The sequence below is a fragment of the Bidens hawaiensis genome, unplaced genomic scaffold, assembly GCF_021521415.1.
Source record: "Bidens hawaiensis isolate Kalapana, Puna unplaced genomic scaffold, B.hawaiensis_p1.1 tig00028733_1, whole genome shotgun sequence".
Lineage (NCBI taxonomy): Eukaryota > Viridiplantae > Streptophyta > Magnoliopsida > Asterales > Asteraceae > Bidens > Bidens hawaiensis.
Window position 1 is genome coordinate 50523 of NW_027494699.1, and position 15245 is coordinate 65767.

Consider the following 15245-nt stretch of genomic DNA (forward strand, 5'->3'; position numbering starts at 1 on the left):
CTGTCACAAATCTATCATACCGATTAGTCACGATTGTCCCGGCAAGATTCCGACCAAAATCAGCGGTTTCCAGCGAGATTCCGACCAAAATCGGCCGTTCCGCGCGAGATTTCAGCAAACACCAGCGAGATTCCAGCCAAAATATGTGTGCGTGTATATATAAACTGAAAAATATACATTAAAGTTCGATCCGATTAATATCGATTAATCGCTAGTCCCCACACCACCGGCCGACTAGCGGTTTTTACAACACTTCCAACAACCAAACAATAATAGTAGTACTTATTAAAGAATAAACAAATTCAAATTACATACCATAAGGTTCAGTGAAATCCCAAAGGCCAATATTATTTTATAGATGATAACAAAAGTATAACATAACATACACAATAAATAACCTTATTCTGTGAAAATTTGCACGCGACGCCATGGAAAAGCAGCAAGCAAGTGAATATACATAACCGACGAGCCGAGTCCCATTTAGAATATAAAAATGACACTGTCGTGAACACGGGATTTCTGGTTCTGAGCCACGCACTCGGATATCCACATTAAGTTCCTGATTTCCTGCTCCTTCAGTCGCATGTATGCGAAGAACACGCCATAGTGGAACTGCGTGTTTGTACACATAGACCGATATTAATATAAGAAATTTGTGAAATAAAGTAGTTTTAATGAGTATAATAATTAATTTAATGAAAAGAGTAACCTGCTGCTCAAAAGATAGGCAGAGTCGTTTAACTTCCTCTTCATAGAACGCCTTATCGAGCATCTGGCTCTCTCCGTACGACAGTTTGGAAAATATTGGTTGATATGGAGGGTACTTTTCCATCACACCACGAACCTACATGTGACGTTTATGAACTCGGTGAGACTGGTAATTTACCTTTCTACCCCTCATAGGATGCTTTTATGAATAAAGCATGCATACTAATATACCTGATCTATGTCTTCACAGATAGCAAGTTCCTCATGGCCATAAGGGTAACTATTTCAAACGAAAAGGAAGACAAAAAGTTTTATGTAAATAAAAAGATTAATAAAAAAATCTTTAATTAGTAAATCCATACTTACAGTAAACCAAAGCTAGAATACAGTTTCCTGCGGTCATCTCGAGTAAGCTCGGTTCCAATACTGCATACACAAAACACGTGATTTGACATGTTCCGCTTTTAGCTAAATTTATTGATTTGAATTGCAAATTTACACATAATTGCAATACCTGTTTATTGTTATATTAACAGCTCTCCTGTCAGCCTCAAATGCTAGAAGATCAGACATAATTTCAGCAGTCGCGCCGCCTAGTTTCTATTTAAAGATTAATGTTAGAACATAAATTTAGGAAAGATACTTGCAGATTCCAATAAAACTAACAAATGCTGACCTGGCAAAACCGGTAAAAGTCCTCAAGATAGGCCTTGTAAAGTGTATTTCTCATAATCTCAATGTTCATATCATCCAAATCCTGCATATGATATATTTGCTTATTGCTATGCTATGTTTTTATTTACAATTGACTAATTCAAAATAATCATATATAATATAGTAATATACCTCGGATGTGATGCACTCAGAGAAGTATGGAGCAAGTGGTGTGTCGACAAGCACAAGCCTATAAAGCTCGCGCATGTTTTGAGCAACTGCCAGGGTGGCGATGCTGATGAAACAAACGGAAAAATAATGCCATGTCAGCATTTGCAGCAACAGATGGAGAATGTTTTGAAAAAGAAAAAACTTACCTGTCAAACATTCCCAATGGGTGGCATTTCACAGTTCTTGAACATCGCGTTCATGCAAAGTTCCAGTAACAATCAGGACAACATTATCAATCATGTGACCATATCTATAAAGGAAACAGAAAGATAAGTATGCAAGAAAGATTGTAACACACACATATGTGCATCTTTATAAGGTCATATGAATCTATATACATCATAGTTATTAAAAGCCCTTGGTTCTTGAACCTAGGCCCATTTTTAAGGTGAGGCCCAATATGTGCGCTTATAGTTCCTAGGCCCTCGTTTCTTGAAGTTTGACACCTGACGACATCTCTATTGGTATTGATGACGGATCAAGAACAACGATCATTTGAACCTTACTATTTATTACTTTTTAAACTTTTAGTTTTCATGTTTAGAACATTTTGGTATTTGAACTTTTGGTACTTAACTTTGAACATTTTGTTATTCAAGTTTTGGAATTACGATTGAATCTTGACTCTTTTAAAACTTTTGGTACTAATTAGATTATTATAGATGTTCTATAATAGCTTTTTTTTATTTATTTTATATGAAGAATAGTATTATTTTTCTAATACATAATATATTTTAATATGCTTTTATTTAAGTTTGCTTTTCTTTTTTTTCTTTAGGCCCTCATTTAGTCACCAGGCGAGGCCTATGCCCCTTGAACCTTTGATAACAATTATATACATACTGAAACGAGTAAAGAAAACAACATACGTTATGTACTCTAAGAAGGTTGACAAAGGCTCAGTGGCTTGGCATAACATGTGCTTATATCAACCAACTTAAGGGTGCATTTCTCTACAATTGTAGTGGTGTGCAATGGTGAAGGCTCTGCACAAAAAAGAAACAAAAATTACCACAAACATATAATGCTTCATTCATCTTTATAACAATGAGTCATCAGTTTCCAGTTGATATCCCAGAATCATTCTTGTACATTTAAACGAATTTTAAAACCAATTCTACAACTTTATCGTGAATTTTAATATTTGTCAAGTATAACCAAACAAGAGGTGTCCGAGACACAATTCCTATTAGTACATCTCACACACTATAACTAATTTAGACATATCTTTCACAAAGGCCCAATATGACAATTTCGGTGAAAAAACTACGTATCATCATAGAAATAAAGTGATTTAAAATAACTACATCTCAAAATGACAAAAAAGTTCCTAGAACATTTTCATTTGAAGCAAAATTTTGATTCATTCATATCAAAGAGAACACACACATCTAGATTATCTTGATCAATTAACAGAACATTTAATTTAGCAAAAGACTTCACTCTCCACAAGACTGCAGTAAAACCAGTGATCTGATCTTCATTATTCCCCCAAATTTATTAATCACCTAAAATTAATCTATATTACACATGGTTCTAAAAATCCCGACTAGGCGATGATTAATCATTAGTCCCCACCCCATTGATTACTTTTGGGCTAATCAATCAATGGTCAAATCCGGCCAAAATCTGGAATTATCGTACTTGGCCGGCGTTTTCTGGCAGGTTCCAGCCAAAATCGGTGGTTTACAGCAAATTCCAGCGAAAATTGTGTATGTGTATATATAAAGCTGAAAATTCCATATAAAATAAAAATGTGTGTGTATATATTAAGTTGAAAATTACATATAAAAATGTGTGTGTGTATACATAATACTGAAAATTATAGATTAAAGTCCTATCCCATTAATCATTAGTCCCGACCCCACCGCCCGACTAGCTACCAGCGACTATTAGTCGGCGTTTTCTGTCGAGGTTTCGGCCAAAATCAGCGGTTTCCAGCAAGACTCCAGCAAATTTCCAGCCAAAATGTGTATGTGTACATATAAAACTGTAAATTACACATAAAAATGTTTGTGTACGTATAAAACTGAAAATTATACATTACACATTAAAGTCCAATCTAATTAATCCAGATTAATGTTAGTCCCGAGTCCCGACCCCATCGCCAGACTAGCGACTATTATTTTCACACTAGCTCCAAATCAATCGATTCACTTAAGTAATGAATAAACAGAACACAAGAAATCTTAGCAAGTTTAATCCCCGACTAGGTGCCGAGTAATCCCCACGGTTCTGCCCAAACTCGGCAGTTTCCAGCAAATTCACGGCGGAAAAATGTGTATGTGTGTGTATAAAACTGAAAACTACATATAAAAATGCATGTGTGTATACAAAACAGAAAACTATAAAACTGAAAATTAGAGTCCGATCCAATTAATGCGTATATACAAAACTGAAAATTACATATAAAGTGTGTGTGTGTGTGTTTAATAAAACAGAAAATTATACATTAAAGTCCGATCTTATTAATCCTAAATAACCGCAAGTCCCCACCCCATCGTCTTACTAGTTGTGTATACATAAAACTGTATACAATATACATTAAATTCCGATCCAATTAATGGCTAATCACTAGTCCCGACCACACCGCCCGACTAGCAACTACTACTGCAACCTATTATTTTCACACTAACTCCATATCAATTGATCCACCTAAGCTAAGTAACGAATAAACAGAACGCGAGAAATCTAATAATAAAAATGAAAATTACATATAAAGTGTGTGTGTATGTGTATAAATAATAAAACAGAAAATTATACATTAAAGTCCGATCTGATTAATAATTAATCGCTAGTCTAGCTGTGTATACATAAAACTGTATACAGTATACATTAAATTCCGATCCAATTAACGGCTAATCACTAGTCCCGACCCCACCGCTCGACTAGCAACTACTGCAGCCGATTATTTTCATTTCACACTAACTCCATATCAATTGATCCACCTAAGTAACAATAACAATAACAATAACAATAATAATAATAATAAGTGGAGTTATGAGTAATTGAATATACCGTTTTGAAGATAAGGACCGTATTCAGTGGCAGTAAGATGCGTCTTAATATCATCTAGGGTTTCACACTGGCAGAGGTTATTGTAATCAGCAGCGGTTAACAAACCAGATCTGTGGCCTCGCACGATTGCTTCCAGGTATCCGCCGTGGATGTTGAACGTCATCGCCTCGAATCCGTACATCCTGTCCGTCCGATCGATTGATTCAAACAGATCAGTTGAATTCAATTGGATTGAATATTAACAATGGAGATCAGATCAAATGAAGACGGAGGTTATTATTGTTATGGATTGAATCATGGTTAGTGGATGGATAGATGGGTGCTTACGTGGCTTGTTAATAATAATGGGCTTTGTGACCCAAATTGTTGCTAGTAATGGGCTTGTTCAGAGGTGGGCAAATCTAGAGGTGTACAAATCGGGTTTGGTTCCGGGTTCGGGTTTTGGTACTGAAATGCATACTATATTCGTATCCTATGGGTAGAGTTGGGTATGAGTTCGGGTATTAAAAACCCGGGAATAAAAAAAACCGGTTCCGGGTTTGGGTTTTTTGTGCATCTTTAGGCAAATCAACCGGTTCCTACCCATACTCTAACCGCGGGTACAACTTGTATTAGACTTATCCCCGGAACCAGAACCAACCTAGTATTAGACTCCTCCTTGGTATTGGAAATACCCGGTCAAAACCCGAACTTACCTGAAACCCAAAAAAAATCGAAAAACCCGATCAAATACTGACTACCCGTAATCGGTACCTACCTAACCCAGTTTTGACTTTTGTTGACCATCACAGTTCAGGTTCCTAAAAATATCCGGTTTATGCACCTCTAAGCGTCGGTTCTGAGTATAATCAGGTTTTTGATCGGATTTGCCAGTTTTTTATCGGGGTCGGTTCTGAGAAATTGAAACATGGTTCATACCCGCGTGTCGGGTAGAGGTCCAGGTCCGGTACACAAAGTCACGTTCGAAACGTGGTTTTATGTCCACCTCTAAAGCTAACTGTTGTATTTGGTTGGGAGTTGATAGATTAGCGGCAAGGCCATCTCCAAGAATCATTGGCCTTAGGCGAAAAAAATTGGGCTTTTGAGTAAAAAAGTTTTTTATTGGATTTAAACTATTAAATTTTTAGATTACTTAGTAATAATGTGGATTGTACATTTTTTTAAAATGCGCTTAAACATTAAGAAAAAATATTTTTTTTTAAAAAAACTTACGTATATTTTAAAAAAAATCGGGGCCTAACAAGGCGATCAAATCGAGGACAGCCGACCTCCCCGCTCTCTTCAAGTCGGACCTGATTAGCGGCCTAGCAGTTTAGATTGGCCAGCTCGAACACATACTTGTCAAGGATACCAACCATGACTTGCAAAGTGTGAACATTTAAAGTTTTAAACTCATGTAAGTTAAACGCAACAAGTATGACTCATTTATTTAAACGTGTCAAATAAGTGAACATGTAAATATGTAATAATCAAGTTGTAAATATGTTAATCAGATTTGCGGGTTGTAACACGTATAGGATGAATTAAACGAGTTAGCGGGTCAACCGGATTAGTTTATCAACAAATGGCTAAATCTAGGCTGACGTGCATGGTTATATGCATGAGGTACAAGTCAAAATGCAATGAATATTCTGGTTAAACCAACCAGAAAGACAAAGTAGGATATAATCAAGTGGCTCATATGAAACACACTGTGAACCTCGTCCTCTTGTGTTCGATAGTTTCGTGTTCTGTCGGCCAACGTACGGAGGTCCGGCTGACGTCACCGACGGCTGATCATCATCCTCACTTTCCAGGTTCCTCAATCCTCTTCAGTTGTTGTTGTTATTATTATTATTATTATTATTCGATTGTTCATTTACTTTGTTTCACAGATCTGAGGTTCAAATAAAACAAGTAATAAGTTTATTGATAATAATAATAATAATCATAATAATAATAATGGAATAATTGTTATATAGATTGAATTGTTTTTGATGATGGATTAAGGCAACAAAGGATTTGAGCTAGGCTTTGTGTAAGGTGGTTAGTTCGAATCCGGGCCCACCCGGGTTTTCGTCCTACCTTGTGTTACGCCAGAGTAGGCTGTAAACGAACCGAACGGACACGAACAAGGGCGTGTTCGTGTTCGTTTGATTAAATGTTTATATTCTAAACGAACAGTTCATGAACATAAACGAACATAAATGAACATGTGTAAATGAAAACACTTAAATGAACAAATATAAAACCATTAAGTAGATGACTCTTCAAGATAATATTTAATTATTCTATTAATATGTAAACGGAGATAAATGAACATAAACGAACGTTCAGGAACATAAATGAACGGACAAGACATGTGTTCATGTTCGTTTGTTTAATTAAACGAACACATTCGTTTATTAAATTAACGAACATAAGCGAACTTCCCGCCGAACGGTTCACGAACACTTCACTGAATGTTCGGTTCGTTTACAGGCCTACGCCAGAGAGTTCTGCTCTTGTGGCGGCACACCGACTGTCAAGTGGCAGCCGGTGATATGGTTTCCTGGGTGAACGCCCAAGCCAAACTCTGAAGCCAACATGGAACCGGTTAAGACAACATAGTTTGGCCAGAGTGGGGCAACAAGTGCGGTAGCCTAAACACAAGAAAGTCGTCGTTCTAAAAAAATTAATTTTTGTTGATGTATAAGTGATAAGTTTATTGATAATATTATTCGAAGATGTCGACACCGGCGAGGAAGAGGCTAATGAGGGATTTCAAGAGGTTGCAGCAGGATCCGCCTGCTGGAATAAGTGGTGCTCCTTATGATAATAATATCATGCTCTGGAACGCGGTTATATTCGGGTACGGTTACACCCGAATTCATGTTGTATTATCGATATAATTTTTTTTATGTTGATTAGTTTCACTTTTTTAATTGCAGTCCTGATGACACTCCTTGGGATGGAGGTGAGTGATATTCTAATATCGTATATTTGTATTGAACGTTTGTTTAAAGTTTATGTAGAAAAGAAACGAACTTCTTTTATGTTTGTTTTCTAAAGCATGTTCCTTTTACCTATTTATTGTATAAACATTTAACTGATATCCGTAAACGTTAAAGAAGCTTTGAGGTAACATATTATGTTACTATTGTTGTTGCCTTAGTCAATATGTTGTATTGTTGAATTCTCTGACGACATATATCGGGCTCTCTCAGGTACGTTCAAGTTGACACTGCAATTCTCAGAAGATTATCCAAACAAGCCACCGACAGTTCGGTTTTTTTCCAGAATGTTTCATCCAAATAGTAAGTTATCATTACAAGATTTTATCTTTTATGATGTTTACATAATAACTGATTTATGCATTTTGTTGTTCAATTTATGTTCTTGGTGTTGGCGACGGTTACTTTATTCAAATCGTGTTTCTTTTGGCCAGTTTACGCAGACGGGAGCATATGCTTGGACATTCTCCAAAACCAGTGGAGTCCGATTTATGATGTTGCCGCTATACTTACGTCGATTCAGGTGAGCCAGATTTAATGATGTGACATGGCTTATTAAGTTATTATCTTTGAGATTTTGTATATATGCAAACTTGTTTATTACATGTATAAGATGGCGTAATTGGAAAGTAATCATAAGTAGGCCTGTAAACGAACCGAACGTTCGGTGAACTTTCCGTGAACTGTTCGGCGGAAAGTTCGTTTATGTTCATTTATTTAATAAACAAACGTACATAAACACATGCTCTGCTCGTTCACTTATGTTTGTTTATGTTTGTTTATTTATGTATTAATAGAAAATAATTAAATATTATATGGATGAGTTTTCTACTTAAAAGGTTTAAGTGTTTTCATTTATGTTTATGTTTGTGTTCATTTACATTTGTTCATATATGTTTGTTTATTTTTGTTTAGTTATGTTCGTTTAGATTTTAAGCAAACCAACACAAATATTCATTTTTTATATAAACGAACACGAACGTAAATATTCGTTCGATTAAGTATTCATGTTCATTTAAAGTTAAATGAACAAACACGAACATGCCCTTGTTCGCGTCCGTTCGATTCGTTTACAGGCTTTCATTATTCATATTGATGAAAATACATCGGTCTGAATCTCTAGGCTATGCTGATTTTATTTGTGTTCATTTGTGTTCGTGAACACATTCATTTCGTTAATGAACGAACACAAACATAAAATCTCGTTCGTGAAGCGTTCATGAACACAGTATTTTCTTAACAAACGAACATGAGCGTTTCCATCTTTATGTTTTTGCAGTCATTGTTGTGCGACCCGAACCCAAACTCACCGGCCAACTCTGAAGCAGCACGTATGTTTAGTGAAAATAAGCGCGAGTACAACAGAAAAGTGCGTGAGATTGTCGAGCAGAGCTGGACTGCTGACTAGTACCGGAAAAGGTATACGGGCGTATCATAAGTTGTAAAATTACCACTTTGAAGGCCCTTATATCATCATATGCTTGTTTAAGAAGCAACATTAATAATGGTAACAAGTGTTCATTTTGCATGTCATGTTATATTTAAGTTCCATTTGTAGGGATTATTATAAACTTGTTATATCTCATTTGTGTTTTGTTGCTTGTTTGCAGTATGACTTTTTTGTACATAATGATTTCTTGTAATATATTCGTCTCGACTCTTGAATTTGTGTTTTTTTTCCTCTTCGTCTAATGATTTTGAGTGACGTAAGTGTTTATAGTCCCAGTGAGACTAATACGGTCTTCTTCTGATGGCTGTGTACTGAGTCTCGGTCTCAGAAGGTTGCCTTGAGGTGGTTACACTTTGAACCCTTGGCGGCATTGACGAATCTGTAGGAGCAGTGGGAGAAATGGTCAATTTATACTACTGCGTAAAAATACCGCCGGGGGGGGGGGGGGGGGGGTACTCATGGACCACCTTTACCTCCCATATGGTGTTATTGATATTTTTTATGATTTTATATACTTATTATTATTTATTTATATATTTATTTTTTTTGGGGGGGGGGGGGTTGGTGGGTATGCATTTTTCATATAAAAAATGTTTACATAATCTCCAAAGGGCGTTCGTATTATGAATTAGAAGCTCTATGGGACGAGCAATGGTTGGAGATTGGCTCTCGTGATGGGGAAGCTTGTAGGGAAGATCATATTCAGACGAGGTGTATGAGAGTGGAAATGACTTGAATCCGTCCATAGCCAAAAAAAATGGGAATACAGGCGTTAGGTGGAGAGACGCGCCCTTTCGTTGGAGATAGTCACTTTTATCAACGTATTTAAACATAAGATTACATTTACACCGTTTCGTTCTGTATTGTGGTTCACGTTGCATAACCGTTTAATTTGATTGTGGTTTTGGTCTCTTAGGCTTATTCCATGTATATTTCCTGTCAAAATAATTAATGGAATTAGCCTAAGAAGTCAAAACCGCAAAAAATTTAAATACCGAGGGCTAAAAAATCAGTTTACTCCTGTATTTTTCATTTTCAATTGTTTTTGTTCCTTTTTATTACTTTTATATTAAACTAACCAATTAACCGAGCATGTTATATTTTTTGATTTTATTTTTCGTTTGTGCGTGTCGCAACGTGCGAGTTTGGTAGCGTGAGTTTTGACATTACATAAGATAAAAACATGTTTCAATACACTTTTGTTTATACAACTATATTTTGTGTTTTATCTTTCGTTTGATATAGCAAATACATCAAAACCAAAAAAACACTTTACATGTTATGGGCGGATACAAGCACAAATTACTCAACTCTAGCGCGCGGAAAAAAAAAACACTGGAATTGATTCTCCAACTTGTAAAGGTGGAATAAAAGACATGAACAAACTGCCGAATTGTTGCACACATGATCCTTTAAGTACGGATATGCACATGTGCATTGCTTGTCATATGACACATATGACATATCTTCATGGTGGTTTAGGTAGGTTTAGGTTCAATTCATGTTTTATTAACACAACACACGTAATATCGTCGGAGCTGGTAATCATGTCGAGTGTTAAATTTTTTAAATTATATAAAAATTTATAAAAATATCATACTAACAATAAATAAAATAAGATGCTCGTTTTTATAGTCTAATTTTCTAAAAGTTATATTAACGTATGAAAAATTTATAATTATAGGTAAAGATGAGGCAAAAATGTAAATGAAATAAAAAAAACACATGGTTAAAGATGTACAGGGGAGAAAATGGATATACACTTTTATTAACAGAGCGCGGACAATATAGCGAGAGCTGGTAATCACGTAAGATGTTAATTTTTTTTAATTAAATAAAAATTTTATAATTACTTAGATTTTGTAGCGTCTTAAATTGTCCATAGAAATATATTTTATAGTAATATAGATATAGATACAGATAAATCTAACGGATTTTAACATTACCGATTATTAACGATAAATTTATATATAAACATGCTTGGTCCAAATTTATCATTCCAAAATGTATCTTCATTAAAATGCCACTTTTTTTAATAATTCTTGTTAGAAACATAACATGAAATACCCAAGATTTGTTCAAACTACTACACCACAAGTCATGCCATCCAGTTATTATCTGACCGGTCTTGGAGACCGATACGGCTGATCATTATGATACGGAGACCCATTCGGGCACCTCGAGACCGAGAGGCTCCTCACCGGCGTGTCCTTTACGCCCACACCATTTCTCGGGCTGGCCCGTCCACCTTGTTGCAAATGCAACGCTTGAAAATACGGTGATGAACAAGCCATGTCGTTTAGGTTCACGAGTGGCTTCAAGACTTCGTAAACTTCACTCATTAACGGTCGGGCTTTTGGGTCACGGTTCAGGCAAAGGGTAGCTAACTGGGCTGCTTTTTGTGCACCTCTTACTGAGAACCGACCCTCGAGTAACGGGTCGATTATTTTGTACAGTTTTCGTCTCTCCCCGAGATATTGTCTGGCCCATTCTACTAGGTTATGTTCCCCGTTGGGTCGGTTTTTGTCCATTGATCTCCGGCCCGTTATCATCTCGAGTAAAACCACTCCAAAACTGTACACGTCACTCTTTGATGTCAAGTGTCCTGGTAGTCATTGGATCACATTAAAATTAACGGGTCAATTTGGATAGTTTTATCTGAACTCTTAACGGGTCAAATAGTTAAATAGTTTTAAAGGCGTCCGATAGTTTTATCTTATCTCCAATGAGTTAAAAAGTTATATTAAATCTTTAAAGGGTCAAATAATTTTATCTTAACTCTAACAGGTCAAATAATTTTATCTTAACTCTAACGGGTCAAATACCTTTATCTTAACTCTAACGAGTCAAATACTTTTATCTCATCTCTAATGGGTCGGATAGTTTTACTTTATCTTATCTCTAATGGGTCAAACAGTTTTATATTATCTCTAACGGGTCAAATAGTTTTATATTATCTCCACGGGTCAAATAGTTTTATCTTATCGCTAACGGGCCAAACAGTTTTATTTATATATAACAGGTCAAACAGCAAATTTTATGGCTAATGGGCTAAATAGTTTTCAAGTTTGATCTTATCTCTAACGGGTCAAATAGCTAAAGTTTTATCCTATCTTGTAATAGTTTTCAAGTTTTATTTTCTCTCTAACGGTCAAAACGTTAGCCTAAAAACTAGCAGCAGAAAAAATTTGGGTCAAGAATCAGTTGAACGGGTTAATAGTTTTTTTTATCTTATCTCCTAATAGTTTCTAAGTTTAATTTTATCTCTAACGGGTCAAATAGTTAAGCCTTAAAAAACTGTCAGCAGAAAAGATTTGGGCCGAGAATCAGTTGAACGGGTCAAGAGCCACCTAAGCATACCTGTCATCACATATTCCGGTGCAGCATATCCATAAGTTCCCATGACCCGAGTAGAAACATGAGTATTATCCCCTTCCGGGCCATCTTTAGCAAGCCCAAAATCAGAAAGCTTCGCGTTGTAATCCTAAAACAAGAATAATATCAAGATACATTGATATAATATATCACACGTCTATCATAAACATAAAAGTCAAAAGCTACAAACCGCGTCTAGTAATATATTTGAAGTCTTGAAATCCCGATAGATGACGGGCCTTTCGGCTTCCTCATGTAGAAAAGCAAGACCCTTTGCAGCACCGAGAGCGATTTTCATTCTAGTGGCCCACGGTAGTGGCAACGCCCCTGTGAAAAAGATTTTATAAGTTTAAACATCCGAGTAACCTTTAGACATTTTTCGACATGTTTGACCCATTTCTTTATGAAATATAACCCAAATCAGCCTTTTCGGCCCGGTTGACCCGATTTTTTTTAAAAATAACCAATCAACCTTTTCGACCCGTTTGACCCAATTCTTTATGAAATATAATCCAAACTAACCTTTTTAGACCCGTTTGACCCGATCCTTTAAAAAATATAACCCAAATTAACCTTTTTGACCCGTTTGATCCGATGCTTTATAAAATATAACCCAAATTAACCTTTTTCGACCCGTTTGACCCGATTCTTTATAAAATACAACCAAAATCAACCTTTTCGACCCGTTTGACCCAATTCTTTATAAAATACAACCAAAATCAACCTTTTCGGCCCGTTTGACCTAATTAATAAAATATAACCCGAATAAACCTTTTTGACCCGTTTGACTCTATTCTTTAGAAAATATAACCCGTTTGACCCAATTAATATAATATAATCCGAATTAACCTTTTTCAAAAAAATAATAACACAACGTTAAGATAACAGATTCAGAAAGATTCACATACTTCTAAAAAGATGATTTTCAAGGCTTCCACGAGGCATAAACTCATACACAAGTAACCTTTGATCATCCTCGATGCAATAACCGATCAACTTAACCAAATGAGGATGCAACAGATCACCGAGAAAATTAACTTCCGCCTGCACAATAACACATAAGCACACACACGCACACGCATACACAAATTTAAAAACGATAAAATATAAAAACAGGACATACGAGCCATTCTTTGTGACACTGCAGCCCATCATGATTAAGAGTCTTGACTGCAACCGATAGGCCCGTTCCTGGTTTCACGGGTGTGGTCCCGTTCTCGCTAATCCATCCTTTGAAAACACAACCGAAGCCACCCTCACCGAGTAGACTCTCGGGTCTAAAACTCCTTGTTGCCAGTTTAAGTTCATTGAAGTTGAACTTTCGAAGCTGAGAAGATATTTTTAGCTCGTCGGTTACGTTTGGTGTAGATGAGGTGCTTTCGCCATTGCTTGTGGTTGCAGAAGAAGCGGTTGGAACAACAACGGGTTGGTCTGATAAACACAAAGGCCATAAAAGTATAAAAATAAACATAAAAATAAACTTTTTCCCTTTATGCCGATTGAATAAAAACAGACGTGTTTCGAATTTTGAAATATCCGGCGATCACACATCCCACATTTGCCATTATAATTTGTTCGTTACGCAAAGTTACCTTTTTTCCTTTCTATCCGGGCTTTAATATTTCACATGTTACGCAAGAGGATCAAATGGTAACTCTTACTTTGTAAAGACTTTTTTTGGATGCATTTTTTTTTAAAAAAAAAATTCACATTCATCTCTATAATCATATTTCTTGCTTTTGCAGCAATTTCTTACCTATTTTCTACACCAAAATTAAGGATAATCAGCTTAAATGCACATCCAAACTACCATCAAGAAACATATAATTAAATTAACCATTTTAAGATGAACAAATTTTTTTTAAGATGGGATTTAAATTTTAAACACAAGTAATTGCAGCTACGCATTCACTAAAAAAACACACACACATATTTACACAAATGGCATATGATCACAAGAAATTGCATAACTGCAACAATATGAACACATAAACAACATAACATAAAGTAAAATTTAAAACAAATACAGGGTGATTTATTTCAAGAAACATATACTTAAATTAACCATTTTAAGATGCACAAATTCTTTTCAAGATGGGATTTAACAACAAGAAATTGCAGCTACACATTCACTAACCAAAATAAAAAAAAACACAATTGACATATGATCACAAGAAACTGCATAACTGAAACAATTTGAACACATAAACAACATTATTTATAACAAATACAAGGTTATTTATTTAAAGAAACATATACTTAAATTAACCATTTTAAGATGAACAGATTTTTTTTTCAATATAGGATTTAACCACAAGAAATTGCAGCTACACATAACACATTCACTATTATTAAAAAAAAAAATTAAAAATGGTATGTGATCACAAGAAATTGCATAACTGTAGCAATATGAACACACAATAAACATTATAATAATAATAATAATAATAATAATAATAATAATAATAACAGAATTATTTTATATACCAGAAATTGTTGTATCCACTTTAGACCTTGGGGATATACACATTCCAAACCATCTGAACCTAAGCCAGCATCCAGTAACCACATTATTATTATCATCATCTTCTTTCTTGGAACACCCCTCAATACCCATTTCAAGAAACCCTAATTTTTTCTTGAAAAAAAATTCATACTTTTTTTTTTTACTGTGAGGTGAAATGGGTCATACCCAGAAGTTAAAACTAACAAAGAAATGATTATAACAGAAAGAACATGCAAAAGAAGTGAAAGAAAATGGTAAAGAATCAAGAAAGTGATGAAGGGTTTAAAAGTGGTGATGGAGACAGGAACAAGAACTGAATAATAATAATAAT

At 35.3% G+C, this 15245-nt stretch overlaps 2 protein-coding genes and 1 pseudogene across 3 annotated transcripts; 1 reads left to right on the plus strand and 2 right to left on the minus strand.

Annotated features, from left to right (window-relative positions):
- Positions 1 to 259: 259 nt before the first annotated feature.
- Positions 260 to 4828, minus strand: LOC143577538 (V-type proton ATPase subunit d2-like; annotated as a pseudogene). Its single transcript, XR_013143129.1, has 10 exons — positions 4612 to 4828; positions 2463 to 2579; positions 1740 to 1843; positions 1555 to 1657; positions 1385 to 1465; positions 1223 to 1308; positions 1075 to 1134; positions 940 to 988; positions 710 to 844; positions 260 to 612 (listed from the first exon to the last, which is right to left on the minus strand). The product of XR_013143129.1 is annotated as a V-type proton ATPase subunit d2-like (transcript).
- Positions 4829 to 6292: 1464 nt separating this feature from the next.
- LOC143577546 (ubiquitin-conjugating enzyme E2 2-like) lies at positions 6293 to 9248 on the plus strand. Its single transcript, XM_077061351.1, has 6 exons — positions 6293 to 6407; positions 7317 to 7441; positions 7521 to 7546; positions 7797 to 7886; positions 8018 to 8106; positions 8863 to 9248. The coding sequence occupies exons 2-6, from the start codon at positions 7317 to 7319 to the stop codon at positions 8989 to 8991; spliced, it is 459 nt and encodes a 152-aa protein (XP_076917466.1). The 5' UTR covers positions 6293 to 6407; the 3' UTR covers positions 8992 to 9248.
- A 1867-nt stretch (positions 9249 to 11115) lies between these two features.
- Positions 11116 to 15245, minus strand: LOC143577537 (serine/threonine-protein kinase PBL34-like). The gene is made up of 6 exons (XM_077061344.1): positions 14896 to 15245; positions 13532 to 13839; positions 13317 to 13452; positions 12599 to 12735; positions 12394 to 12517; positions 11116 to 11638 (listed from the first exon to the last, which is right to left on the minus strand). The coding sequence occupies exons 1-6, from the start codon at positions 15023 to 15025 to the stop codon at positions 11148 to 11150; spliced, it is 1326 nt and encodes a 441-aa protein (XP_076917459.1). The 5' UTR covers positions 15026 to 15245; the 3' UTR covers positions 11116 to 11147.